Raw genomic sequence first — 27,419 nt, forward strand, 5'->3', positions numbered from 1 at the left:
AATGTTACTGTAAAACTCGGCTGTCCAACCACATGTTCACTATTAAAGAGCGTAACCCGCCCACGTGTATCAGCCTGTAGTCTTGCCGATACAACTGTCATTTAAGTTTAGTGGATGTGGGGAAGCTAAGAGGAGAGGAGAACGTTTGCATTTATAGATTAAAAAGTGCTTTGGAATTAAGTTTTACGTTTTATATGTCAAGATTGTTGAATACGGCGACATGTTTTAACACTCCGGGTACGTTTATAACTAAAGAAGGCTTCCTTTGTGTTCAGGGCATCTTTAAATTCAGATCAACGCATGAGGTGAAAAATTACAGGAAGCTAACTGTTAACATTATTTTGCTAACGGCCGAATCTTCCATTCCCCCTCCACAGAAGTAGAAAGTTCGGAGATACGTTTTTCCGACAGCTTTGCGACTTGAGAGGCATTGTAGAAGAATGTCAGCCCCCGGCAATTCGCTCCAGCAGCCGAGAGTGAGACGTAGCAATACGGGCTCCCCCAGTTCATCCAACAGCTGCCGCTTGCACCCTATCCGTGCTACCGTGCCCTATCAACTCCTGGCCGGGGGTCAGAGTAGCCCGACACGCACGCAGTCTCTCGGTCTCGGCGTTGGAAGCAACAATGGAGCCACGAACAGCAGCGGATCGAGTCCCTCGAGCCCCATTTTAAATAGTGGTGCAACTGCAAGGCAGAGACTGTCCCCTGAAAATAAGGACTCGTGCTCACCAGACCGAGGTCCAAACTCGCCAGTCTGCAGAGGTAACGTTTATGATGAGTTTTGTTCCTGTGTCGAGCACACCTCAGCTCTTGACAGGCTGTTCATGCCATGCTACCTCTTTGTATCACGCACGCCTTGCTGCCATGGTGTCAAATATCTTCTGATAACTTAAAACTAAAAATAATCAGAAGTCTTGTACTTTTGTGACACTTATTTATCATAATATCACATCTTTAGTTTCAGGATATACATCTTTAAAGAGTGTCTGTGTGCCCTAGCTATTCAGTCTGCCCAACCATCCAATTGTACACAAAAAGAGTGCTCCATTTACTTTTCTCTCTTTTGGTCTGAGAGGTGGCTAGTATTAGCTATAGCTGAGACATGTTTGTATTCTCAAAGGTCCTGTGTCTGGTGTTAGTTGTCCTCCATGCCACACATTTGGTATAATGTAGCTAGCTACTGTGTACACAACATAGTACATACATACTGTAGTCTGGTGAACAGTGGAGATGACCTATGATATGCCTGGTATGTTTGTCAGCATTCGATGTAAACAACGTTTCAGTTCAGAAAAAGTGACTTTTTATTTAATTAAATCGGTCACCGTAACCATTTGATAGAAACGCTAGTTTCCTGCCCTCAAAGTGAGTGGTGTGACATTTTGTGTGGGCATGCTGAGCTGTCGTTCTTTCAGGTGATAAGGAGACCGGCTGAAGAGGATATGAGAGACCATGCTGCTCTAAATCAGTTTTCACTGCCTCCTTAAATCTTGTTTATGTGACAGTCTCTCCTGCCAAATATCGATGCTGCAGCTGGTTTTTAGACTGGTTGTATTTTCCTGTCCCTTGCCAGCACCATTTTCTTCTGGAACAATCATGGCTATTTTCTGTAAACTCTGCATTTTGCATTGAACAGGGTACAAACGCACACAAATAACCATGTACCATCTGAAACACTGTGATACAGAAATATCTGAATACAGCAGCAGCTTGCTTTTTCAGTAACTGGTAGGAGACATGCCGAGTCTGACTGTAGGTTAACAATGGCAACTGGCGAGTGTTTCTAAATTTGCCAGTGTCTATGAATACAACCAGGTATTTTGTACTACAATGACCTTCAGCACACCAGGTTGTGAATCACCTCTTGCTGGACAAGTGTACACAGTCCACCAAATGCCCCCTTTAGCCAAATTGAATAGCTTCCTGAACTTACCTTTCACCAAAATGGCAGCCTACTTGTCAGAGAGATGCATTGCCTTTACTGTAGAGTTGGTAACCATCTTTGAGAGCATGCTTCACATACCTCAAATGTGATGACCTTTAACCCTGATCAGTGTTCAGTACAGGGCACAAAGCCTTTCTGTCCACTGCTCACAGTGGCTGGGATACATCCCACAGTAAAGCTCTTGCACCGTGTATGGCAGGTGCATAGGAGAAAACCCTGAAATCACAAAGAAGTACCATGTACTCTTCTTCCTTTTTTGTGACTTTTATCAATGTTTTAGTGCATGGAGTGGACCTTCAGGCTATATTTCCCACCAAACAAAAGGGGTTTTAATTGCAAGACAGTGGGCAGAAGTTCTTTGTTTCTTAGCGGATACATCGCAAAACTCGCCAGACTCTTTCGTCATTTTACTATTAAACTGGATTTTTTTCTGAACACAATTGGACCTACAAATTGTGTACCTGTGAAAGTCCACCAACGTACCAGCTACAGCTCATTTATCAGCATGTGGCTGGTGGTAATTTCCCACCATAATAACATGCCATACATTCCTCAGTCCTCCAAAAGAGATGACCTTTAACCCCAACCAGTGTTCCATGCTATTGATGATGATAGAGACTTGACCTTTCCTCGATTGGCTGTGACCTGCCAGTCCACACAAGCCAGAAGGAGCCTCACATGGTGTTTATCTATGAGGGCTTTGGCGATTAGGATTCTAATTGTACTGTTTCACGAATATGACTTGTCACCCAGCTTTAATAATGAATGCACTTCATGGATTGTATTATCCAGTGTATCTTACCATCCGAACAGCAGAGTTTCAAATTAATAACTGAACCTGTGTGCTAGTTTCTTGGGCTCATAGTGAGACGGTTTGATTAAACCTTAAAAAAAACTCACTAAGTCTTGGCTATCTTAATGCCAGTATGCCCAACTGGACTACACACTATGTTACATTTGCAATCTAATTATTTGTTGTGTCCCTCATCTTGTTTTGGCCTGTGAGTTAAAGGGTCACCAGTATATGAGGACAGCGTGAAGACCTTGGACAAGAGGGTGAAATACCATTATGTGACCTTTAGGTTAACCACCATGACCTCATCCTCTCGCCACACCATACCAACAATGAAAGTCCCTCTCCCTGTCAAAGTGCCAGCTGTGCTGAAATAGGCCTGCCTCATTGTCACCCATTCAAACTGCAGAGTTGGAGCAAATGTGAAAACAAGCATGTTGTCCAAATAAGTCAACTTTGGCAGAAGCTTTCCTGTCTTTTTCTGAACGTTTGATAAACCGTTACTAAAGTGTCACATTTGAAACAATTTGCAAACATGAAACATGTTTGCATACTTTTTTTGCTGAGACTAACTTCAAGCTAGCTTGTGTATAGTGTAAAACATTTAGTGAAAAGCTAATGATGCTAACAAACTGTCACCTAAAGACAATGTGAAAGCATAATGCATATACACTTAACTGCTGGTGAAGGTGGGAAAAAACACCAAAATGACAGTCCATGAATGATCATATAACCTACTTTAGAAATCGGCAGAAGACTCTTAGTCTTTTAACGCTCTGGGGAGAGGGTGTACATTTTCTTATCCACTTCTATACTTCTTCATTATGACAAATAGCGGAACTAGCAGATCTACAAGCAGATCGCATCGGGAGACTGCCACCATGTTGTGAGCTTATTAGGTACGCTATTTTTGGAAAGGAGGAAAAGTGATTTTTTTTTAAAGCATTTGCCCAAAATAGGAACACCAGGGTTGATGCTGTTAACATACAGTACATTTTAAAATTGTGATATTACCATTATTAATAATCTCCAACCTTGGTTGACAATGCATTTGATATTTGGTCCAACTAAGGTATCAAAACATTTAAAGTTTTATACATTGACAATACCTTTTGCTTCCTTTCAACAGTCTGACAAATAATGACATTATTATTATGTCAGTTTCCCAAGAATAAATGCATGTTAATTCAGTCTGACCAGAAGCATCTGCAGGGATAAAACGTGTACCCACTGCCGGCGATAAAAAATTCAAGACCAGTTGGGTATATCAAAAGCAAAGGTATGGATTTGACAACCCCCCCCCCCACCCACCCAAGCCCCCCCAGCCAATCCAACCTTGTTTGTTACTATCAGATATTTTTTTCTTTTTCCGTCAGATTCTTCCATTTCAGCCACTGGGGACATGATGGAAAATAACCACAAGCTCGGTTCTGAGAACACTGGCTTGGCCTGTATCAATATTGATGGAAATTTAGCCTGCTTCCTTTGTCTACAGTACTTCAGGGAATTTTACTGTAGCCCAGCAAGTTTACTTAGGCAATACCTTCTGGTGGATATGTCTATGTATTCTCTGTACAAAGAACAACAATGAACCACAGTGTAATTGTGCTAGGAGAGATGCCCCATGTAGATAGCTTAGACATTGTGTGTTAGTCTGTGTATTATTAGTATTGGATGGGCCTGTGCATTGGCCTGCTCAGACATGGAACCAAGTGAATGAGCATGCTCTCTTTGAGTCTTCACCTGCCTAACCCTTAAAAGTTTAGGCTCTCTTTGATATGGAAAGCAAGAAGCTTCCGTTGGCTTTCAACAATCATACAGAGTGTAATCCTGCCTAATACGTTTCACCCATTCCTTACTGCAGTCTACCCTGCTCTCAAAAACTCTTGTTTGGGTGTTTTTACTGTGTGAGTTGCTGCAGGAATGTTGAGTGGATGCAGGCTGTATTGATGTGCATTGTGGTGTGGTTGTTTATGAGTTCTTATGTGGGTGGTGTGTGCTTAACTCCTCTGGCTCACAGCAGACTGCTCCCATAACATTAGATTCAGATACTCCAGCTCTGTCATTTACTGTACATTTGCTTGCTTGCTTGCTTGGACGGACAGTCAGAGCTGCTATTACCCAGACCAGCACTAATACTTAAGAGATTAAAACTGACTACTTTGAAAACAAGAAGAGATTCGAGGGGCAACTCTTATATCAGGAAAACATGGTTCATTTTCAATACTGTTTGCTTGCTGCATTTCTGTTGAGGTTCACTATAATAGATTGGTCTTCTATTTTTAAGATTTATTTTGTGGCTTTTATGCCTTTTTTATTTATAGAACAGTAGTTTGACAGAAAAGGGAGAGGGATGGGGAGTGACACGCAGCAAAGGTCGTCGGGATCGGGACTTGAAGCCACGATGCGTTGCCAGACTACACTGAGCCTAGGTGCCCGGACCGCTACGCCAGCTGTCTGGGCCAATAGATTGGTCTTTAAAGGAATTATTAAAACTTTCAGCGAGTTACACTTACACCTGACTTATACTTCACTAGTAGTTCTGTACAGTGTTGTAGTGCTACTTTTAGAAGTGGGGAGACGCCCCATAAGACACTGCGCACACGCATACATGCACATTTGCGTGCACGTGTGCAGACACGCACTATAAAACATTCAGACGTGTATAGCCTATTTAGAAACGGTGTTTACAATGCTTAATCGTATCCATAAAAGTAAATGAGAAGTCAAAAAAGAAAAACATTCTTTTCATCACAATTGTGCTTTGGACTCAGTCTGGTTCCTCCTGCGTGTCCATTTTGGTCCAGGGTAAAGTTCATATAGTGCACTTGAAGTGCCAGATGTTCAGTATTGCAGTATTGCACTACTACATTTATATGGGTGGATGTTTTTGTGACATTATACATTTGTATTTGACATTCTCCAGCAGTAACTTTATTGTTTTGGTGGTGCACCACTGGTGAATGATTACATCTGCTTTTCTGCTCTCAATTTGCAGCAGAGAGGGTGAAGCTACAAGTGCGAAGTTCCAGTGCCATTCGGCGGACATCTTCCCTGGATGCCATCACAGGGCCTTACCTCACTGGTCAATGGCCTCGGGACTCTCATGGCCCCTATCCTTCCAGCATGAAAGACAAAGCCACTCAGGTAACAATTCATCTAGGAAGAAAACCATCTTCCTTACTTGTACGAGACTATGAGTGAGTGATGGTTGCTTACCTGGCAATTAAGTGAGCTATAGCCATAGTTGTATGGACATTTGTCTGACAGATTGTGCCAAAGTAGATGACATAACCTAGATATTAAGTGTAACATCACTGTTTAGTGGGCACACCTCAACAGTGCTATACTTGAAGTCATAACACCCCATAAACCAATGTGTAAGGGCTCTATGTTCAACCTTACCATAGTTTTCCTGGGTAGCAGCCCACACATCGACACCAACTAATCTTGTCATGTGACTGACCGCTGAATGCAGTTTTCCTCAAATGGTCTGATTTGGGTTATGAAAGAATATTGAATATGTATGATCATGGCATGGCCATTGACCAGGGCCATTCCCTCCTTCCTTACAGAAGCCTTTCATGTGTCTGAATGAAGACCGCAGAGCCTCATTTATATGAGCTTCATCCCTTTAACCCTTCATTCACCTCGCTTTTTTGTGCCTAGGCCAAGGAAGTGGTGAGTGGGCCGTGAGAGATCTCTTGAACAAGCAGCTTGCAGGGGGAAAAAAAACATTTGCCTCTAATAACTAGGTTCTTCTAGCAGTCTGGGAAGCCTGGACATGTATGAGAATGAATTGGATAATTCTATTTAATTTGATTGAATTTCCATTCTTCGAAAGGTTAGGGGATTGCACAAAAACATTTATAAACAATAACTGTTGTTCAGCCCCAATACAGATAACGTGTTTTTCTTTTGAATTATTTTTAAGTTGTAGACCCAGTCACTTGATATGTTCTGAGACTTTAGCTACAGAATGATGTGATCTAGATGACAGCCATATTGTCATTGATATGTTACTGTCAGTTTGAACCGGAAGTGATCGTCGGCCTTTGTGGCTGTTTTGTCAAAAACGTCTGGCACTGTACCTACTGCATTGGGGTGGCATTGAACCAGTTTAACAGCATTTTACAGCAGATTAATACACAGGATTAAAGTAAAATGGATATTTGTAAACTATTATTGGAACTCATGATGCGGTTCAGTGTAACGCGATTGTCCAAGTTTCGCTTGTCCAATGCACAAAATCCCCGGGGACAGTCTGAGCACTTCCTGTTAACGAGCTATCCTAGACCCTGACTGTCTTTATAACTCAAGAACAGCACAACCAAGTAGACAAAAGGGTCCTCAGCCCCTTTTGTGGTGCTAGTGCGCAAGTTCAAGACGCCCTCTCCCTCTGAGCTGTAATGTAGCTCTGCATGGAGGTAAAGATGTTTGCACCTGTCCCCCAGGCTATGGCTGAGGCGAGGAGGAATCCCACTGCTTACCACCTGGCCCTCGTGGTTGCCTGGCCGGCCTGGCTTTTGTGTGGGAGTTGAGGAGCAGAGGGCCCATACATATGCTAATCACTGTTCCGGGATAGGTCTGTCTGCCCTAGGCCCTGTGGTTAGAGAACACAGAGAATGTCTGTATGAAGATTAGACAGACAGACACACACACAGTACACACGCACATACACACGCATGCGCGCGCACTCACACACACACTCACACTCACACACACACACACACACACACACACACACACACACACACACACACACACTGACAGTGCACACAAAACACATGCAACATTCTTAGTATTGACTCACTTAATCCCACTATAGTACTGCTGTAAACATATCTGCTATCATGGACGATCACATACTGCATACTGCATTGCATTCCACAGTACTTTTTAATCTGTACTACATATAGATGATTTATAGTTTTATGTCTAAGCAGCCTCAGGCAGTGACATATGACCCAAACAATCTCAGAGATATTTATCCATTCTTTGTTACGTTGAGCACATTTGAGATGAGCATGAGATGACAGATAGGCAAAGTCAACTCTGTGAACCAGAACCCATGTTCTCATCATCTCGTAAACATGGCAGATGATAGCATTGGTATTCTTTTCACTTGTCTCAGCATGTAATCTAAACAAACCAATACAAATACCGCTGCAATTGTGCTGAAGCCAAGTCATTATTTCCTGCATCGGAGCAGAGTTGGATTCTTAAGAATGTTGCCTGCATGTAACCTTTGTGAGTGGGAATCATAATGTGAATGAGAGCTGCAGGCTATGGGAAATTAGGCTTTATTTCAGCTGCACATTATCAGGCATCACACCTGGCACCCAACTCTACAAAGCGCACCGCCCAGACCTGAAGTACAGTAGCTAGCAACATAAAAATGGCGAGGTAAATAAAGGTTGGAGTTATTATGAACTGAATTTGTTTTGGGTAATGACCTCAGGCGTCAGCCGTTGGTTCTTATATTGCCTTGCATGCATTAATCTATTTATAATTGATGCATTTAGCAGACGCTCTTATCAAGAGCGACTTACAGTTCTACTGTTAAAACTCGTCAGTAGGTCATAGCAGTGACCATTTTGTGGATCCACCGATCTAGACCATAGAGATTTCCAAAAATATTTTATATCAATTATTTTAAACCTTGAATCAAGCCATCCAGGCTCCTGGTCAATCACTACAAAATTACTATTAGATTATTGAAAACTGCAAAACAAAGGGGTGACCTTCTGATTACCATCAGATTACCATAGAGAAACCACCTTTTTGATCTACGAGGTGATCAATTGAGTTGACCAAATACAACCATTGTACCCCATTATTATTTGATGTGAGTAATGGTGGTTTTTACTGTCTGGTACAGTTGATCATGCCAGCCTTGGAAAACGGCAAAATGATCATGTGCCCAAAAAGTTGCCCACCCTTGCTCTACTAATACTCAACATCATTTATATCAGATTTAATCATTTGTCCTCTGTCCCGTGTTCTTAGTGTTGCCATGTCAAATTGTTTTATGACAAGTTACACTGACATAGTTACTGAAGTACATCCATATCTTGGTCAGACTTGGTAAACTGATCAATTGCTAAATAAAGTGTGTGTGTGTGTGTGTGTGTGTGTGTGTGTGTGTGTGTGTGTGTGTGTGTGTGTGTGTGTGTGTGTGTGTGTGTGTGTGTGTGTGTGTGTGTGTGTGTGTGTGTGTGTGTGTGTGTGTGTGTGTGTGTGTGTGTGTGTGTGTGTGTGTGTGTGTGTGTGTGTGTGTGTGTGTGTGTGTGTGTGTGTGTGTGTGTGTGTGTGTGTGTGTGTGTGTGTGTGTGTGTGTGTGTGTGTGTGTGTGTGTGTCACTTGCGTCACTTGCTCTTCAATGGCCAACCTGAGAACTGTAAAACTTGTCTGGCCTTTCGGCGCAAACTCTCTTCTGCATAAAGGGATTAGGCTTGAGCATTAAGCCCCACAACATTTGGCAGAGGCATCACACGCCTTTCCATAGGCCATGCACAAAATGTTAATGCTAAAGGCTAGCTACACATCTGCCATCCACCATGGCCAGGCACACTAGACTCTTTATGAGAGCACAAGCACCCTTTTAAACTGCTGTCATTTCTGAGTGAAAGCAGTGCCAACAAGCCAGAGAAAACCGCCACACTGGTGTTCCTCATTATTCACAGTGTGATATTACATGTCATAAGGCATGGTTGTTACGTTATTTGGTGCACAACAGAGCTTGTTCTGTTAGGGACTATGGTCAAAAAATAAGACGGTGACATTTAACATGTTTTGTACCATTATATGTCGACCGTAACCTTTTGGACATTTGAGGATTTGTTTGAGGAGCAGCCTCGGTGTTGATATGCATAATCAAGAAGGAAGTACGTGGGCTCAAACAAGTCACTGAAACATCCTCAGTCTGTTTTCGGTTTTGCATACATTTACATAACTTAACCGTTTCCTTGTTTATGCAATAGAGGCCTAAAAGATGTTCTCACAGAGATGGCACAGCCTCTACTCTTTGATAGAGAAGATTTTATGTCAAATTTCAGCACATACATTTTATGTATGTCACATAAGCTAGATAAAAAAAATAAGACTTTTATTGAGCCATTTAATTCCCACTTTAGAGACAGCTACAAATGCTACTGATTTGTAGAGGTCTCTAAATTTAGGGTGGGAATTAAATGGGTAAACTTAACTTGGTGTATTACACTCAAGTTCAATTCTCACTGGGATCACTATTTTATAGTGTTGATAATTCTGTCACTCTTATCTCTCTCTCTCTCCCCTGTTTATTATATCCCCAACAATCTGGTTTGGTTTGGTTGATAAAGTGGTGACTAGTGGCTAGTGCATTTTGGAATTTGACAGCGTTGGAGGTTCATGGAGCAAAAGTTTTTTGATGTTTATACTTTATAACGTATCTTAAAGGCCAAAACCACCCATTTTCAACATTTTACTATGTCATGTCATTAATTAATTAATTAATTAATTTTGTGTTTCCTAGAACTGTAATTATGAAAAAAATCATTAACATGGTGAAACACATCTTGATGATGTCATCAAGATGTGTTTCACCATGTTAATGATTATTTTCAGACCTCTAGTTCTAGGAAACACAGAATGGGGGAACCTTTTTATTATTTCCACACAACAGCTCTAAGGTATATTAATGACATAGTAAAATGTTGAAAATGAGTGGAATGCCCCTTTAACTTGCTAATGAAAGTGTACGAACATAGGCTTAGGTTTTTCCAGATAGGCAGTAGCTTGTTTCCCCTGAGCTTTCATCCCCTGTTTTCCTTTCATTGTTTCCAGATTTTCAGCTTTGGTTTAGAACACACAAGCAGTAATAAAGATTGTTTTCTGCTACATTTTTGTTGAATGTATTTGTGGTCATGTTACATTTTAGGTGTTTAACTCGTACTCTCATCCTTAGTGACTAAGTTATCAGCTGGCCTCAAACCTCTGACCTTTTGGTTATTGTCACCACTACACCACCACTATCATGCTGATAAATTATTCCAGATAATTGTTGATGATTGTCATCGCGTGTATAGAAACGGCAATATTTACAGAGAGAATTCCCCCTTCGGTCTGTTTTGGCCATTTTGTTACTGCAATTCCCACTATGTTGCCGTAAACACGGCATAAAGTCAATGTCATCACTACTAAGGCTAAAAAACAGGAAGTAAGGGTTGTAGGTTTCACATTCACAGATGTTGCACCAGTTTGCACTATTTCATACAGTAGCTAGCTGCTAATGGAAATTGGAATGAAAACCATCATCGTGTCCTTTTTAAGATTATGTTGTTTACCTTATGGACACTGTGTAGATTTGTACGAGTGCCAACATGCTGATAATTGCTTGCATTGGCTCTTTATGTTTGAGAGAATGATATCGAGTGATGAATAAATGATGCATCGAAAAACTCATTCACTGTCAGTGTGTGTGTCTATGATTTCGGCATGCTTATATGTCTACATGTTTGTGTTTCAGACTCCAGGTCTCTGGATAGACGAGGGAACAGATCAGGGAAGTCCCCACCAGCGGTCAGCCTCCTGGGGCAGCGCTGACCACCTCAAAGAGGTAGGTTCACCCGCATCGTCTCTATACGCAAGTTACAGCCTCCTCCATTAACACACATCACAATGAGTATAATCTGAGCAAAATGGCACAATGCAACAGCGTCAACACCCTAGTGTTGCCTGACAACCCTTAAGTTAGACCAGAATAGCTGGTCTGTTGCAAAACATTCAGTTAGAGTATCACTGTTGACATTTATCATGGCAATACAAACACAGCCAATTCTGTGTGTTTTTGTCATTTTGAGGTTTGTCCCGTTTACTCGAAATGTGTTTTATTTGCCGGGACTTGAGGTCAGCCTAAATATTATGCTGCTGAAGGTCGGTTTTCTCTCCCGTCTATCTGCCTGGCCTTGTGGCCAACCAGTCTACCACATGGAGCTATTAGTTCTCCAGCTCCTACGAACACAGTCTAAATTTAACCTGTCTTCTCTCGCTCTTTCCCCATGCATTACACCCTTACATCTCAATGTGGTCTGTTTTTATTTTTTTAAGATGTAGAGTTTGTCTGCAGGGTGTAATGCAACCATCATGCCCCCTTCAGCTTGGCCCTGTTGACTACAGTACATTGAGGAGGACGATGATTCACGATAGCTCTTATCTGCCCTGCAAATGCCTTACTGCAGCTCTTGCAAATGATAAAAAACAATCCCCATGGTTTTTAGGCCTGAACTTTGTCTGGTTCACTGAGAGCCCTCCCTCCCCATGTCAACAATGTCTTGGCATACTGTGAACTCTGAATTATAAGCTTACTTGCATCTGTCTTCAGAGACGCTTTGAGATATGAAGTGGTGAGGTTTCATCTGTCTTCAGAGACGCTTTGAGATATGGAGTGGTGAGGTTTCCAGTGCCAAAGAGCAAAACTATTGTAAACGTTTTGGCATCTTGCAACTACTTTAAAATAAACATTTTCAGAAATCCAACTACTGCCACAAGTGCACCAGTGCATAAAAATGCATTACGTAATAATGATCTTATTTATTTTACAAAAAATGTCAGAAGGTGCCTTAGGATTTCAAGTTCATGATTGTGGACCGTGATTTAAGGTGCTTTGAATGAAATTGGTCAATCCCCGTGATTTACATCAATGTGACACGTAGCTCTTACATGTCGACAGTACATCGGGCCTCCAGAGAGTCCCAGTGTTCAGTTTCCTAGAGGCAATCCCATTGCACTGGTCTGCACAATCAATAGCACAGTACAGCCAGGAAATGACTTCTCTTTCTCATTTTCTGAGATTACTCTGGGATTGCCTGGACTTGTCATTATCGACTGCTGCTCCTCTCGCTCAGGGCTCAGCAAATGTCACTGCCGTTCTCTAACCTCTGCAGCCTACATGTGTGGGAGGACACCTTATATAAAAAGAGTCAGTTTCTTTGTAGACCGTGTAGCCAGGATTACAAGATCAGCATCAAAGACCACACCTTTGTCTGAAAGCATAACTGTCTGTTATGCATATACTGGTTCTGTATGTCCCATTTGCAGGGCATATATGATGACATTTTGCTTTTTTTCTTTGGTCATTTTTTTTAATTATGTGATGTCTCTTCTATACAAAATGTAAATAATTTGTACACCCAGTGGTTTATTTGTTCTGTGTGTGTACTCAAACGGGCTGTCTGATTTGCTATCTACTGTATAGTGACGTCAGTATGGAGCTCCATCCACCAGGGAGAGAAAATATGCCATGCTTTTGTGCAGGCAATAAAAACGAGTTCTCTTGCTAAGCACTTTCATAATATGTTGTAAGGACCTTAACAAATTATACAATATATTTTTTGTAAAACATCATAACATTTCCTTAAAATGCCCATATACAGTATTAAGCCTGTATTTGTCTGTCTCCCTTTTTATGCCAATGTTTGGAGATTCCTGATCAATATGAGGTCATGGTACTAATGTGATGTCATAGACTGGTCTGGTCTCCCAAGTACTATGATAATGTCTACTGCACCATGTGCGCAATGGTATTCTCCTATTATAATAATCTGTAGAATGGATAATATAAATGGGGATGTCATAAAAAAACATGGAGAAGTCCAACAAAGAAGAAATAATACTATGAGAACTGTGGAAATTAGACATAACATTGTAGCTCCTACAAACAATGCTGGGCTTTTTTCCAGCAGATCGCAAAGCTGAGACTGCAGTTGCAGCGCAGCAAACAGGTCAGCCGCCAGAGCAAAGACAGGGAGCAGAGCATGCTTCTGCACCAACAGTCACAGCACAGCAACACATGCCACCCTCAGGTGAGTCGCCCATATGCACACATTAACCCCATTTGCTGTATGTCATTATAGGCAAAAATGTTAATACACACACATAAAAACAAACTGCAGGGAATACAAGATGTGTCTGTGTCGCTATTATTATTTGTTGTCGCACAACAAAGTATACAAGGCATACGTTACTGGTTAAAGAATATATTCAGTGATTTCACTTAATTCAAATATCTCTTATTTTTTTTGTTTTGTTGTGATAATCCTCCCTACTATAGAGTGTGCTGACCATATAAGGAGGTTTCGTTTTTGGCTAGGTGGCCCAGCCTTCATCCAATCAGGATAGAGAGGGGCCTTCCGCCAATCATGATCAAGCGGGGGCGGGCCTTGGTGTGTGTGCTGTTGGCCTGTCGCGTGTCCCCCCACTGTAGTGCATGCATGTGCACATCTTGTTACCGGGGCGAACCGGGGGTTTTCCAAATCACCCAAATCACTGAATGCTCCTTTAACACTAATATAACCTCATCCATTCAAACGTATTTTTGTGGCTTTTTCAAGGCGCAATTGTTTTCACACCATGGCAGCCATACAACAGGGGCTCTATCAGCCACTCAGAACCATTGCATAGCATAATGCCATATGCATGGCACATATACTGTACATACATGTATGGTTGCAGAGCGTAACCACACTATATCACAGCTGCTGTAGAAGATGAGCAATGTGATAAGGACTCCCAAGTAAGCACCTACAGTATATCCAATTAAATATTTCTTTAACCCATTCTGGGCGGGAACCCCTTTTGGTGTTTGAAGCATTATCCTTTAGCTATTGAAAATAGCAGATCTACAAGCTCGTAGCGCGGCACCAAGTGCCGCGCTACAAGCTTGTAGATCTGCTATTTTTGAAAAATCGTGAAAATGTGGTGGAAATCTTTGATTATATGCTCTTTCAGAGCGAACGTTTTAAACTCAAATCTTTGCTTCTGGGGGGTCCTTGGAACAACATATTTTCAGATGGGGGGTCAGCGGCCAAATTCAGATAATTCTGCTGGTCCATGACGTGAAAAAGGTTGAGCACCACTGACATAGAAACATAGGTTTTTCAGAAAACTGTCATGATTTAGAAGACATTTTGTAGAATCGAACTCTGGTCTAAATGGGTTAATGTGTTTTTCTTTTGTTGATCTCTCTTTTTTTTAATATAAAGCACTTTGGGCTGCATTTGATGGCATGAAAGGTGCTATACAAATAAAGGTTATTATTATATTATTTCAAGATATCTCATCAGAATGTAAGTAACTATTCATGTTATGGTTTGGTCATAACATGAATAGTTATAGTTTGTCTACACATGTATTTCTTCTGTAACTATTACATCTGTACATTTCACATTTAAAGGGTATGGTAAAAATTAGACCCATCTGAAGTGAGTGGTACTGTACTGTACTGTACTGTACTGTACTGTACTGTACAAGCCCTCCTCCCTGGCCTGTCTGTGTCTGTGTTAGGCTGTGCAACAGTGACACTTGGTGGTGAACTAACGCTATTTCCGTGCTCGGACACAGGGACCCAGGGACACAGCCACACACATAGGAGTGGTTGCACCACTCAAAAATGCATACCAGTACACTCTTAACAGTGGTTTCCATAAAGTGATATAATCTATACCAGTGGTTCTCAAAGTGGGGTCCAGGAACCCCCTAAATAGGCCGTTGAAGGTTTGTAACTCTTGAGAGTTTACAAATGGAACCAAATGAAACCTTTATGAGTCCATTTGGTAATTTTGGTTCCATTTGTACACTTATCAGTGTTAAGGGGTTCCTTGAAATTAAAAGGTTTGAGAAGCACTGATCTACATTTTTGCCGCATGATTTCTAGTCGTGGATAGACCCAATTTGATTGTGGTTCAACTTGTTTTGTTGCATTGCTTTTGATATGTCTAGTTAATGAGTCCCATTGTGACCACTGGTGACATGAGGGAATATGTCGGGGCATGCCCTGTTCTCACCTCATACTTGTGGTTAACTCATTAACAGATACCCAGCGAAAACAAACATCAAGCACTGTGGGAAAGTGAATGTATACAACACTATGATGTACATTATCTTCATCAGTGGTATACTGTATGTAGATAACATACATTTCTGAATTCTGATGTCATATTAGATTCATAGTTGAATGGGTAGAGAGGCTGCCTGGGAAACGGAAGGCTTTGCCCCCATGGTCCACAGCCTATGGGTCAGAATAAAGTGTCCCTGAGTCAAGACACTTATGTTTATATTTATTTATGTTGATTGACATAACAATTACATTGCTCATTGCACAGTTGTACACATTGTAGATGCATCGTTTACAGTGTGTTAGCACATGTGCTAGTTTTCACCACTTGTCCACAGGAGACTTTTCTAAAAAAAATTGTGACACTATAGTTTAAAAAACACCCAATCAAATACAAAAAAGTATACATTCTAATAATATTTACAGCAAAATTACAATACCCATTACATAATCTCCAATAAAAAAGTAAACATAATCACTCTAGTAACCAGTCAGAAGCTATACATGTGAACACAGTTGATTTGATTTCAACCATAGTTTGAGTCCTCTGTAGAACACGTTACCATCCATCTCTAGTTTTAGAACCGTAGGCAAAGAGTTCCATAGGATTGCTCCCTTTACTGAGAAGGCAGACTGTCAACCTTAAATCCTATAACTGCTCCCCGGGTGCTGTATTAATTAATGGCACCCACTGCTTCTAATGGTTGCGAAGACCCCATACTTAAAAAAGAAATATTGAAAATGGTTTCAAAACTGGTGACAATTTAAATTGACACCTTCATTTTGTGTATCCTTTATATTTGGGGTCGCACAGATTTTACAGTTTGTGATCAATGTACACGCATCCATTTTTTCCCTTCTTCTTAAGCCTTGTATTTGTATATGTCCTTCCAGTCCAAGGGAATTCCATCAGCCCTGTCAACTGTTCCTGTGTCAAAATCCTTCATATCCAGAGTGCCTAGCAGTGTAGAGGGCATCAACCATGAGCTGGAAAATGTCTTCATCAGAGAGGACTGGGAGCATGGGATGCAGGTGAAGATTTACTATTACACACACACACACACACACACACACACACACGCATACTGTTGACCCGGATCCCCCAGGGGTCTGTACTTTGCCCACTCCTACTTGAATGTTCGCCTATTATGACATGCCAAAAATAGGGCCGCTAGGTTTTAACACTTTGAGAGCCCACGCAAAACTGCCCAAAAATCACTTTCACCTAGAAAATCCATTCACATTTTTTTATAATTCAGCTGACTGTGGAGACATATGCTGGAACTTTTTACTTTGAAATGTTTTATAGTTTCTGAGTTATTTAATTTAAACACCCAATGCATTCTCAATGGCGAAAACACAAACTTTGGCACAGTTTTTTTTTTTTTTTCCCAAAGACGTCCACAGAAGTCTTGGGCTCTACCCTAACATCCCTATCGTAAGCTTGGTGCTTTGTGAGCTTGTAGATCTGCTATTTTTGGCTAAAGTTCCCCCCTGGATAGGGATGCTAGGGTTCCAGTGCTGTACTGTAATAGTATGTACAATAAATTGTTGCCTTTAACCTCACAGTACTTAACGTGTGGGGATTTCCACCAAGATCAAAACAATTATAATATTCACATGACGGCGTGTGGGAAACCCCATCCGCTGCCACGAGAATAATATGGTCTATGACTTCCAGAGAATATGGTCTATGACTTCCAGAGAATATGGTCTATGACTGCCAGAGTTTACACCATAAGAGAATATGGTCTATGACTTCCAGAGTTTACACCATAAAGAATATGGTCTATGACTTCCAGAGTTTACACCATAAAGAATATGGTCTATGACTTCCAGAGTTTACACCATAAGAGAATATGGTCTATGACTTCCAGAGTTTACACCATAAGAGAATATGGTCTATGACTTCCAGAGTTTACACCATAAGAGAATATGGTCTATGACTTCCAGAGTTTACACCATAAGATAATATGGTCTATGACTTCCAGAGAATATGGTCTATGACTTCCAGAGTTTACACCATAAGATAATATGGTCTATGACTTCCAGAGAATATGGTCTATGACTTCCAGAGTTTACACCATAAGAGAATATGGTCTATGACTTCCAGAGAATATGGTCTATGACTGCCAGAGTTTACACCATAAGAGAATATGGTCTATGACTTCCAGAGTTTACACCATAAGAGAATATGGTCTATGACTTCCAGAGTTTACACCATAAGAGAATATGGTCTATGACTTCCAGAGTTTACACCATAAGAGAATATGGTCTATGACTTCCAGAGTTTATACCATAAGATAATATGGTCTATGACTTCCAGAGAATATGGTCTATGACTTCCAGAGTTTACACCATAAGAGAATATGGTCTATGACTTCCAGGGTTTACACCATAAGATAATATGGTCTATGACTTCCAGAGAATATGGTCTATGACTTCCAGAGTTTACACCATAAGAGAATATGGTCTATGACTTCCAGAGAATATGGTCTATGACTTCCAGAGTTTACACCATAAGAGAATATGGTCTATGACTTCCAGAGTTTACACCATAAAGAATATGGTCTATGACTTCCAGAGTTTACACCATAAGAGAATATGGTCTATGACTTCCAGAGTTTACACCATAAGAGAATATGGTCTATGACTTCCAGAGTTTACACCATAAAGAGAATATGGTCTATGACTTCCAGAGTTTACACCATAAAGAGAATATGGTCTATGACTTCCAGAGTTTACACCATAAAGAGAATATGGTCTATGACTTCCAGAGTTTACACCATAAAGAGAATATGGTCTATGACCTCCAGAGTTTACACCATAATATGAATATAGAATATGGTCTATGACTTCCAGAGTTTACACCATAATATGAATATAGAATATGGTCTATGACTTCCAGAGTTTACACCATAATATGAATATAGAATATGGTCTATGACTTCCAGAGTTTACACCATAATATGAATATAGAATATGGTCTATGACTTCCAGAGTTTACACCATAATATGAATATAGAATATGGTCTATGACTTCCAGAGTTTACACCATAATATGAATATAGAATATGGTCTATGACTTCCAGAGTTTACACCATAAATTGAAAAGTAATTTAATATACAATACATTGTGGGCTGATGCTTGTAAGTATGTTACAACTAATGCAGCAAATTATTTTCAAACGCTATTTTTCTTACACACACACACACACACACACACACACACACACATACAGCTCCATCTCAATGAATTAGAATATTGTGTAAAAGTTAATTTTCTTCCGTAATATAATTCAAAAAGTGAAACTTTCATATATTCTCAATTCATTGTGCATAAAGTATTTAAAACCTTTTTTTGTTTTAATCTTGATTATGGCATACAGCTCATGAAAATCAAAAAATCCTATCTCAACCAATTAGAATATTGACGACCGCAAAAAATATATATTTTTTAAAAACGAGAAATCTGAAAAGTATAGTAATGTATGCAGTTAATACTTGGTCTGGGATACTTTTGAACAAATTATTTCATCAATGGGGCGTGGCATGGAGGTGATCAGCCTGTGGCACTGTTGAGGCGTTATGGAAGCCCACGTTTGCTTTGATAATAACCTTGAATTAATTTGTATTGTTCAGTCTTATGTCTCTCTCTCTCTCTCTCTCTATATATATATATATATATATATATATATATATATATATATATAATATAAAAAAAACACACAGCTATGCATTCAGCTATGTGCAATGATGCAGTCAGACGGTAAGACACATGTATTCTCACTCGTACTGAATTAAATTGCTGAGAGGCAAGGAGAGCTGTAAATTTTGCCCGATGTGGGACAGTAAACCTTGGCAGGTCTGCAAAGCTGCTCTCAGAAACACACACACACACACACACACCATGACAGATTTACAACCTGCAGTGCAGCAAGCCTTTTCAGCTGTTTCTGAATCAGCTGTGCCCTATTGCCCAAGAAGAACACTGTACGTCAAACCATCATATTGTATCCTTACCATCTGTTGTGGTCTCGGCTTCTCCATTTGTTGCTGTAAACACAATGCATGCATTATCAACACGTTGGCCACAGGTAATGAGTTCTTCTCATTTCTATTTTGTAATAGTGCGTAATGCGTATAGTAGTAATGCATGACCTCTCACTCCCCTACGCATTTCTTGACCTTCCAGGCTATGGACGTGTTGGATGGCCGTCGTGCACCCTTCCCTCCTCATCGTTACAATGGCGGGGACACTCGTGACACAGACACCCAGGCTCCTTCCAGTGGCGATTCCAGCCCCTCGCCCTGCCCCTGTAGCCCCGACCTCCTACACTCTCCCTATGGAAGCCCTTGCTCTGCAGAAGAAATCGACAAAGGTACTCATTCACTGCCTGCCAAATGCAGCCTAGATGATGCACACAGGCCAGTTAACACCCTGAGCGGAATAAACAGTTCTTCGTCCTATCAAATAGTAACGCCCAGCGCTCGGGACGGAGATTAATAAAAGGACAGAGATTTATTGATATCAAAACCGATCGCATCGCTCCACAGGCTGGGAGCGTCTGTTGCGCAACATTCAATGTTATTTCCGGTTGGGACGTCATCGAAAATGTCCCCCCCCCCCATTTTTGCCGATCAGATCGAAAATCTTAAAACGTGAATAACTCTTGATCTAAATCATTCCGTCCAATTCTAAGCAAAGATTATGTTTTAGAAGGCCCACCGCGGTCCCGTCGCTAGTCGCGTTAGAATTAATCATACCTCCCGTTGTTGTCGATCGCCTCGGGAGTGTTTTGGCTACATCAAGCTACTAATCTAATAGTTAAGTTTCTAAAAGTGATATGATTCCTGCAAAAATAGATTTGATTTCTGTTCTATAGACAAATCTGCGGAGCGCTGCCCTGTAGTCAATCATAACTGCGGTGTCCCTGTATTCAAGCGGTGCTGCTTGACACCGCAGTTATGATTGCTGCTCGGCGGATTTGTCTATTGTGCATGCAGAAAACATATAACCATTGTCTCTTTTTGTCATTAATATGCTTATACAAGTAAAATATATAAATTATTTATGGGATGGGATTTTTATTTTGCTCTGTTGACTCTGTATGCAAGTTGAAGTTAAACCAACAACCATTTCTGCTGACTATCATACATTCCTTTTGTGTTCCTGGATCTTCAGTAAAACATATCAATGTAAAACTGTTTCCAGACAGCGGATGCAGCTCTCCACTCCCAAAGTTTGCCACCTCTCCCAAACCCAACAACAGCTACATGTTCAAACGGGAGCCTCCTGAGGGTTGTGAGCGCGTCAAAGTGTTCGAGGAGATGGTGTAAGTCTTTGCTCTCTTCTTGGCTTTCATTTGCACTAGGTGCTAGGGCTCTACTGAATAGTTGGAAGCTTCATTCATAATGCTGACATTCCTATTCTAAATCAACATTAGAAAACTTCTGTCCCCTTATTCCTATATATGGAGTTCTGTGTCAGGCATGCCCAAATATGGAGTGTTGTGATGTCAGATCAGGCCAGCTCCATATAAGGTCCCTGACCAGGGGCCCTGTCCAGAGCCGGGGCAGAGGCCTTTTGTGACGGTTCATGCCCCAACCGGCTTTGCAATACCCGTTGTACCTGTGTCAGAGTACCCATTAGGGCCGTTCCACCCATCTGTGTCCCTTTTATGCCCATATATGGAGATTTCTGGATATGTCTCTCTGTGTCCCTTTGTTGCTATATATGGAGCTCTGTCAGGCTGCAGACATGCCCAAATATGGACTGCACTGCACTCCCTGTGTGGGTGTGGAACGTGTGTGTCGAATTTGAAGTTGGTGGGGTGAACGGTTCTCGAGTTACGTGGATTACAGCCGTACACACGTACAGACAGACAGACGTACAGAGACATGGTGCATTTATAGATAGATAATAGGCCAGTCAATCTAAGCTAAAAAGGGGCGTGGCCCAAAATACATTGTAATGGTAATCGTTCAAGGTTTTTTATGATCCTTAGGGTCATCCAAATAATTGATTATATAAATTTTGGATCAAAATCTAATTCAAATCAAATTTGAATTATGCTTTAAGTAGCATGTGACATGTCGAACTAGGGGTTATTCATGATTCTGAACCCATTCCAAGCATTAGTTTTGCATGAAAAACACTCCTTGGGCTGAAAACGTCTGCTAAATGTCTAAATTGTAAATTGATGGCGCTGTTCGCTAACCTAAGGGTCACCATTGGTTTTGGGGGTTCCCGGGACACCAGATGACACGTCGGTTGAAGTAGTACCATTTTCCAGGGGATACAGCTGTCGATCCTGCAGAGAAATGCCCATGTCCTTGTTTGGACATGGACTCTCAAGATGTGCTGCTTCAGAGCTCCAGGTGTTGAAGGGAGCTTGTCACTTTCTGTCCTATGTTTGCAGAACAGATGTCATCGATGTTGATACCCTTGGGTGAGTAAGCTGCACATACAAAGGACTCATCTGTTTCATCCAGGTAGACCTGTAGCCAGGTTGCCTTGCCTATATGGGAGAACCTCCCTGTGTTGTTGGCCCCAGTGAATGCAAGGCAAAGCCTTTGCCCTTTCTTTACCTAGAGCAACCTGGCTGCAGGTTGCCTTGCCTAGTCCTTTTGTATGTGCAGCTTACTAACCCAAGGGTATCAAGACAAACCCTAAACTGCGGTGGCATCTGTTCTGCAAACAGGGCAGAAAGTGACAAGCTCCCTCCAATACCTGAAGCTCTGAGGTCCATGTCCAAACAAGGGCATGGGCACAAGCAGCCATTGCTCTGCAGGATCGACTGGATCCCCTGCAAAATGGGTACTTAAAACACTTGGATGGCAAGCTTAAACCAACGACCACAGAGGTCCTCACAGCCCAAAGGCCATTCTTGAGATGGTCCAATGCAAGTGTAAATCTGACTGTTCTTCTTGCAGATGTTTCTGCAAAGCTAAGGACTTAGTCTATACATTACATTACATTACAGTCATTTAGCAGACGCTTTTATCCAAAGCGACTTACAATAAGTGTATTCAACATAGGTAGGGAACAAAAACTACTAATCACCAGAAGTCTTTAGTGCATTTTCTGCAAGAACAAGCAACCAAGAGTATACCTAGCGCTAAGGTAAAAGTGCAATATATCAGCTACCTATTTCCTTAACCGGATGAGACAAAATAGCTAAATCAAATGAGCATGAGCTAAAACAATTAAGTGTATCGACTAAACAAGATCCAATAAACAATACAACAATAGAAAACAAACGTTCGTACAACTAGTTAACAACAAGTAGGTCAGGCAGAGAGGAAGGGTAGTGTTTCCTGAAGAGGTGGGTTTTCAACCTGCGGCGAAATATGGGCAGTGACTCTGCTGTCCTAACATCAGTGGGGAGTTCATTCCACCACTGTGGGGCCAGAACAGAAAAGAGTCGTGACCGTGTGGATCGGCCAGAAGGACCCTTGAGTGACGAGGCAATCAGTCGCCCCGAGGTGGCAGACCGAAGTGGTCGGGCAGGGGTGTAGGCATCGACCATAGCCCGGAGATAGGAAGGAGCTGTTCCTTTCACTGCCCTATAGGCTAACACCAGGGTTTTGAACTGGATGCGGGCCGCTACGGGGAGCCAGTGTAGAGAACGGAGAAGGATGGTTGTGTGGGAGAACTTGGGGCGGTTGAACACCAGACGAGCCGCAGCTTTCTGAACAAGCTCCAGAGGTCTGATGGCAGATGCCGGAGCACCAGCAAGGAGGGAGTTGCAGTAGTCCAGGCGGGAGATGACGAGAGCCTGGATGAGCACCTGGGCTGCCTTCTCCGTGAGGAAGGGGCGAATCCTCCTGATGTTGTAGAGGAGGAATCTGCAGGACCTTGTCACTGATGCGATGTTTGCCGAGAACGTCAGTTGATCGTCCAGGGTCACACCCAGATTTTTCGCAGTCCGAGTTGAGGTCACCACAGCATTATCAATGGTGATGGCCATGTCTCGGTGCGGACAGCCCTTCCCCGGGAGGAACATCAGCTCGGTCTTGTCCAGGTTGAGCTTCAGGTGGTTTGTCGACATCCACGCCGAGATGTCAGCCAGACAAGCAGCAATGCGTGCCTCCACTTGGGTATCAGAGGGGGGGAATGAGAGGATCAGCTGGGTGTCATCGGCATAGCAGTGGTAGGAAAAGCCATGGGAGTGGATGACAGCACCCAGAGATGTAGTGTAGAGAGAGAAAAGAAGAGGACCCAGAACCGAGCCTTGGGGAACCCCAGTTGTGAGCCTGTGTGGTTCTGACACAGACCCTCTCAGCATCACCTGGTAGGAGCGACCCGTCAGGTAGGATGCAAACAGGGAGAGTGCAGAGCCTGAGACACCCATCCCCTCGAGGGTGGAGAGGAGGATCTGATGGTTCACCGTGTCGAACGCTGCAGACAGGTCCAGGAGTATCAGGACGGAGGAGAGAGAGTTCGCTCTAGCGGCATGGAGCGACTCCGTCACTGCCAGCAGGGCAGTCTCTGTCGAGTGACCCACTTTGAAACCAGACTGGTTGGAGTCCAGGAGGTTGTTCTGGTGGAGATAGGAGGACAGTTGTTTAAAGACAGCACGTTCGAGAGTTTTAGATAAAGCTAAGGACTTAGTCTATACTCACATGTGTCAGTGCAGCAGCCAGTGCCAGAACGATGCACGAAAGTGATGATGGCGATGCATAGAGACTGTCTATGATTACACGTCATGATGTTTAAGATGGTTACACAAACATCCAAAGTTCACAGTTAAAAGAGATCTTCTCAATAAAAATAACTCTGTTAGTATCTGACTGCCTGCCGTTTTTTTTTACCCATATGATGGATTGCGTATTTCAATGGGATGATACAAAAAATGAAATCATAACTTGGACCATTGGATTCCTTGACCCTGAAAATATAGGTTTACCCATTAAAATCAATGTTCCAGCTTATTTAGAGGCGGAGATATTACAAAACATATATTTTTTACGGCTGCCATTTTGTAAATTCCAATATACACATCTGTGCAAATGCAAACATTGATTTTCTGATTCCTTACACAATACCCTTTCCAAAAATGTATAGTTTTGCAACTCTTCAAAAAATTCTGACAAACTTTAAATCAAAGTATAAGGGACCTGACTAAAGTAAATAGCCGATCTGTAAGTTCAAAGTGTGTGAAGTTGTGAGCTTGTAAATATATTTTTGCCAAATGTTTGCCTATCATGACATGCCCCAGAATAGGAATGCTAAGCTTCAAGTGGTTAATGTGGCAGGTGTCTTCATTTCATAGACTCTATTGGAACACTGTAATAAGCTGGTCTTCTTTTGCCCTCAGGTCTCTCAAGTCAAAAGGCTTCCCCCTCTTCTCATGCCCAGACAAAAACAAGGTGAACTTTATCCCCAGAGGCTCTGCCTTCTGTCCTGTCAAACTCCTCTGCTCCTCCCTGTTCTCCTCCGTCTCCCCCTCGTCCTGTGCCACCAACGCCCCTGGTCTCCATGGAAGTGACGGCTTCAGGTCTCAGGTGAACCAGGCTCGTCCGGCCCCACCACCGCAGCCACCCACATCTCAGTCCTCAGGCACAGACGCAGTCAAGCCCACTGACGGCAGCACAGACGGCCTGAGCATTGAGACGGGCAAACGCGTAGATACAAGCACAGAAGTGAGCAAAGATGACCCCACACGCATCCTCCTCACCAGCTAGTCCTCAGGTACACATGGCCAAAACATCTGCACATGCAGTAATTTACCTGCGCAGGTGCTATGGCCTGGGAAACACAAGACACCTTGCACTAGTCACATTAACATTATTTTTAGTTTTTCTTTTGTTTTTTTGTAGTCAGCAAGGATTACCCAAGGTCTGTTGATCGCAAGATTGAGTTATTACATAACCTGCCGTCGTGGTGGTTGTGTTACTATGATCCAAAACGCCATTTACCTAGTACCATGAGCGCATTCATTTTTAACCTCCATGACCCCACTGGGAGTCAATGAATTACTGAAGAATACTGGCACCAACATGTCAGCTTGGTCCTCCAAAGATATGTGGGTCCCAGTGCTCAAGGGGTTCCAGGTGGTCTCCAACGAAGTTAGTTAATGTAGCATAAAAATTTAAAGAGAGGGGGGGGGGGGGGGGGGGGGGGGGGTTACATCGGCATACAGGTACATTTGAAAATATATTTTCAATAAAGTTTGAAGATTGGGATTTTTTTTTAAACATTTTAACACCGCAAATATTGTATGGGGCATGGGGGTCTGTATGGTACAAAATATTTTCTGATGGGGTTCTGTGACCATGCATTTAATTTGGAGGTTCTTGAAATTAAAAAGTTTGAGAACCACTGATTTACAAGTCCTGAGAATCCACAGACCTTGAGGGAGCCCTCCCTTCACCATCACTAACCTAGCCTTTTACTCTGCATGGTGACAGCATCTAGCAAACATAGCTCTGCTTTCTTTTGCAAAAGTTAGAAATGACTATTCATCCTATTGTGTTGTGTAGCCAGCAGTTTTGTCAAAATAAAGTGGAAGGCTTTTTTTCTCAGGAGGAAGTGATAGGAGGAAGTGATGGGGCATAAAAACAAAAATTAAAAAATATATATATTGTAATTGTTTTATCTAACCAGCTTATTTAACTGTTTAATGTTTCCAGCTAATACCTACAGTGTATATAAGCTTTTTTTGATGAAATGGGGAAACAAAATAAAATTATGCCTGTGAACATATTGGGATCTCTTAGGACTTAAAGGAGTAGTTCACAAAGAAATATAAAAACAATAATAATCGGAAATCAAATTATTTGCTTAGGGATGGGCCAAGAACTCCATGACTTCAAGGCTTGATGGGGTTATTGATAGAAAATAAGTCATTTTTGGGTGAACTACTCCTTTAACAGTACAATGCAATTCTTCGTACTTCCCAAAATGTTTACAATTGTTGATGAAATGGGGGGGAAACATACGTAAACAATGCCTGTTTATACTGGGAACATATTGGGATATCTTAGGACTTAGAAGTACAATACAATTCTTCGTACTTCCCAACAACAATTGTAATGACCTGGGTCAAAATGATAAAGGCTGGCCTTTTTTTCCCTTCTTCATAAAGACGCACTTGTCTTATGGAACCCAGTAGTCACAAAAGTGCAAGTTCCACCCAACAGGTTGCTTTACTAGTCACATCTTAATTACCTTTAATAATAAAGAAGACAACGTATGCTGCTGTCTGATGACCAAATAGCCAGCTACAAAGCACAGAACTACCCTACACAGCAAAATCCTTGTGTTAATTATACACTGTAAGGGTCACTCTCAGAGAAAAATGAGCACTGAGGATTTTACTCCCCCCCCCCCCCCCCCCCCCCAGAAGAATTAACTCAGGTTACATGGAATGTTCTCATGCTTGAATTGGTTGCCTTTCCTCAGTGTCCATGACATTGCTTTTACAGTAAGACATTCCGTAGACTCGAAACACAAGTGCTTTTACTGGAGAGGCCAAACCAGTGCTGAATCAAACTGATAATTATCACAGGACTTGGCTGCTTGATAATGACAGGAGGTACTAGTGACTTTTGCATAAACACCTGCAGTTGTAAAACGTTCTGTGTGCTAACACACATTCCACAGGTTCTTGACACATCGGTTACCCACACGTTCTTATTTAAACAAAGCTAGCATTTATATCACAAAGCTAGCATTTGATGAGCTCCACCCTCCCAGATCACGAAATTGGTCATTATTATACATCTGGGTTCAAATATAAAATGTGTACCAAGTACAATGAATGTGCCATTAATTTGGCGTATGTAGGCAGGATTTATGT

At 41.8% G+C, this 27,419-nt stretch overlaps 1 protein-coding gene across 2 annotated transcripts; it reads left to right on the forward strand.

Moving 5' to 3' along the window:
* The first annotated feature begins 87 nt into the window (after positions 1–87).
* On the forward strand, positions 88–25,740 carry glcci1b (glucocorticoid induced 1b). Of its 2 annotated transcripts, none has more exons than XM_079502816.1 (9): positions 88–237; positions 378–762; positions 5,737–5,885; positions 11,248–11,337; positions 13,460–13,582; positions 16,507–16,644; positions 19,808–19,994; positions 20,828–20,948; positions 24,936–25,740. In XM_079502816.1, the coding sequence occupies exons 2-9, from the start codon at positions 441–443 to the stop codon at positions 25,300–25,302; spliced, it is 1,497 nt and encodes a 498-aa protein (XP_079358942.1). In that variant the 5' UTR covers positions 88–237; positions 378–440; the 3' UTR covers positions 25,303–25,740. The 2 variants fall into 2 exon arrangements, with proteins under 2 accessions (XP_079358942.1, XP_079358943.1); XM_079502817.1 differs by having other exon boundaries at positions 13,463–13,582.
* The last annotated feature ends 1,679 nt before the right edge of the window (positions 25,741–27,419 follow it).

The sequence above is a fragment of the Electrona antarctica genome (genome assembly GCF_951216825.1).
Source record: "Electrona antarctica genome assembly, chromosome: 6".
Classification (NCBI taxonomy): domain Eukaryota; kingdom Metazoa; phylum Chordata; class Actinopteri; order Myctophiformes; family Myctophidae; genus Electrona; species Electrona antarctica.

Bases quoted from the DNA above. Each gene is read 5' to 3' on its own strand.
- glcci1b (XM_079502816.1), top strand. From the start codon at position 441: ATGTCAGCCCCCGGCAATTCGCTCCAGCAGCCGAGAGTGAGACGTAGC. The intron at 11,338-13,459 runs GTAGGTTCACCC...GCTTTTTTCCAG, and splicing joins GCGCTGACCACCTCAAAGAG to CAGATCGCAAAGCTGAGACT. The intron at 13,583-16,506 runs GTGAGTCGCCCA...ATGTCCTTCCAG, and splicing joins GCAACACATGCCACCCTCAG to TCCAAGGGAATTCCATCAGC.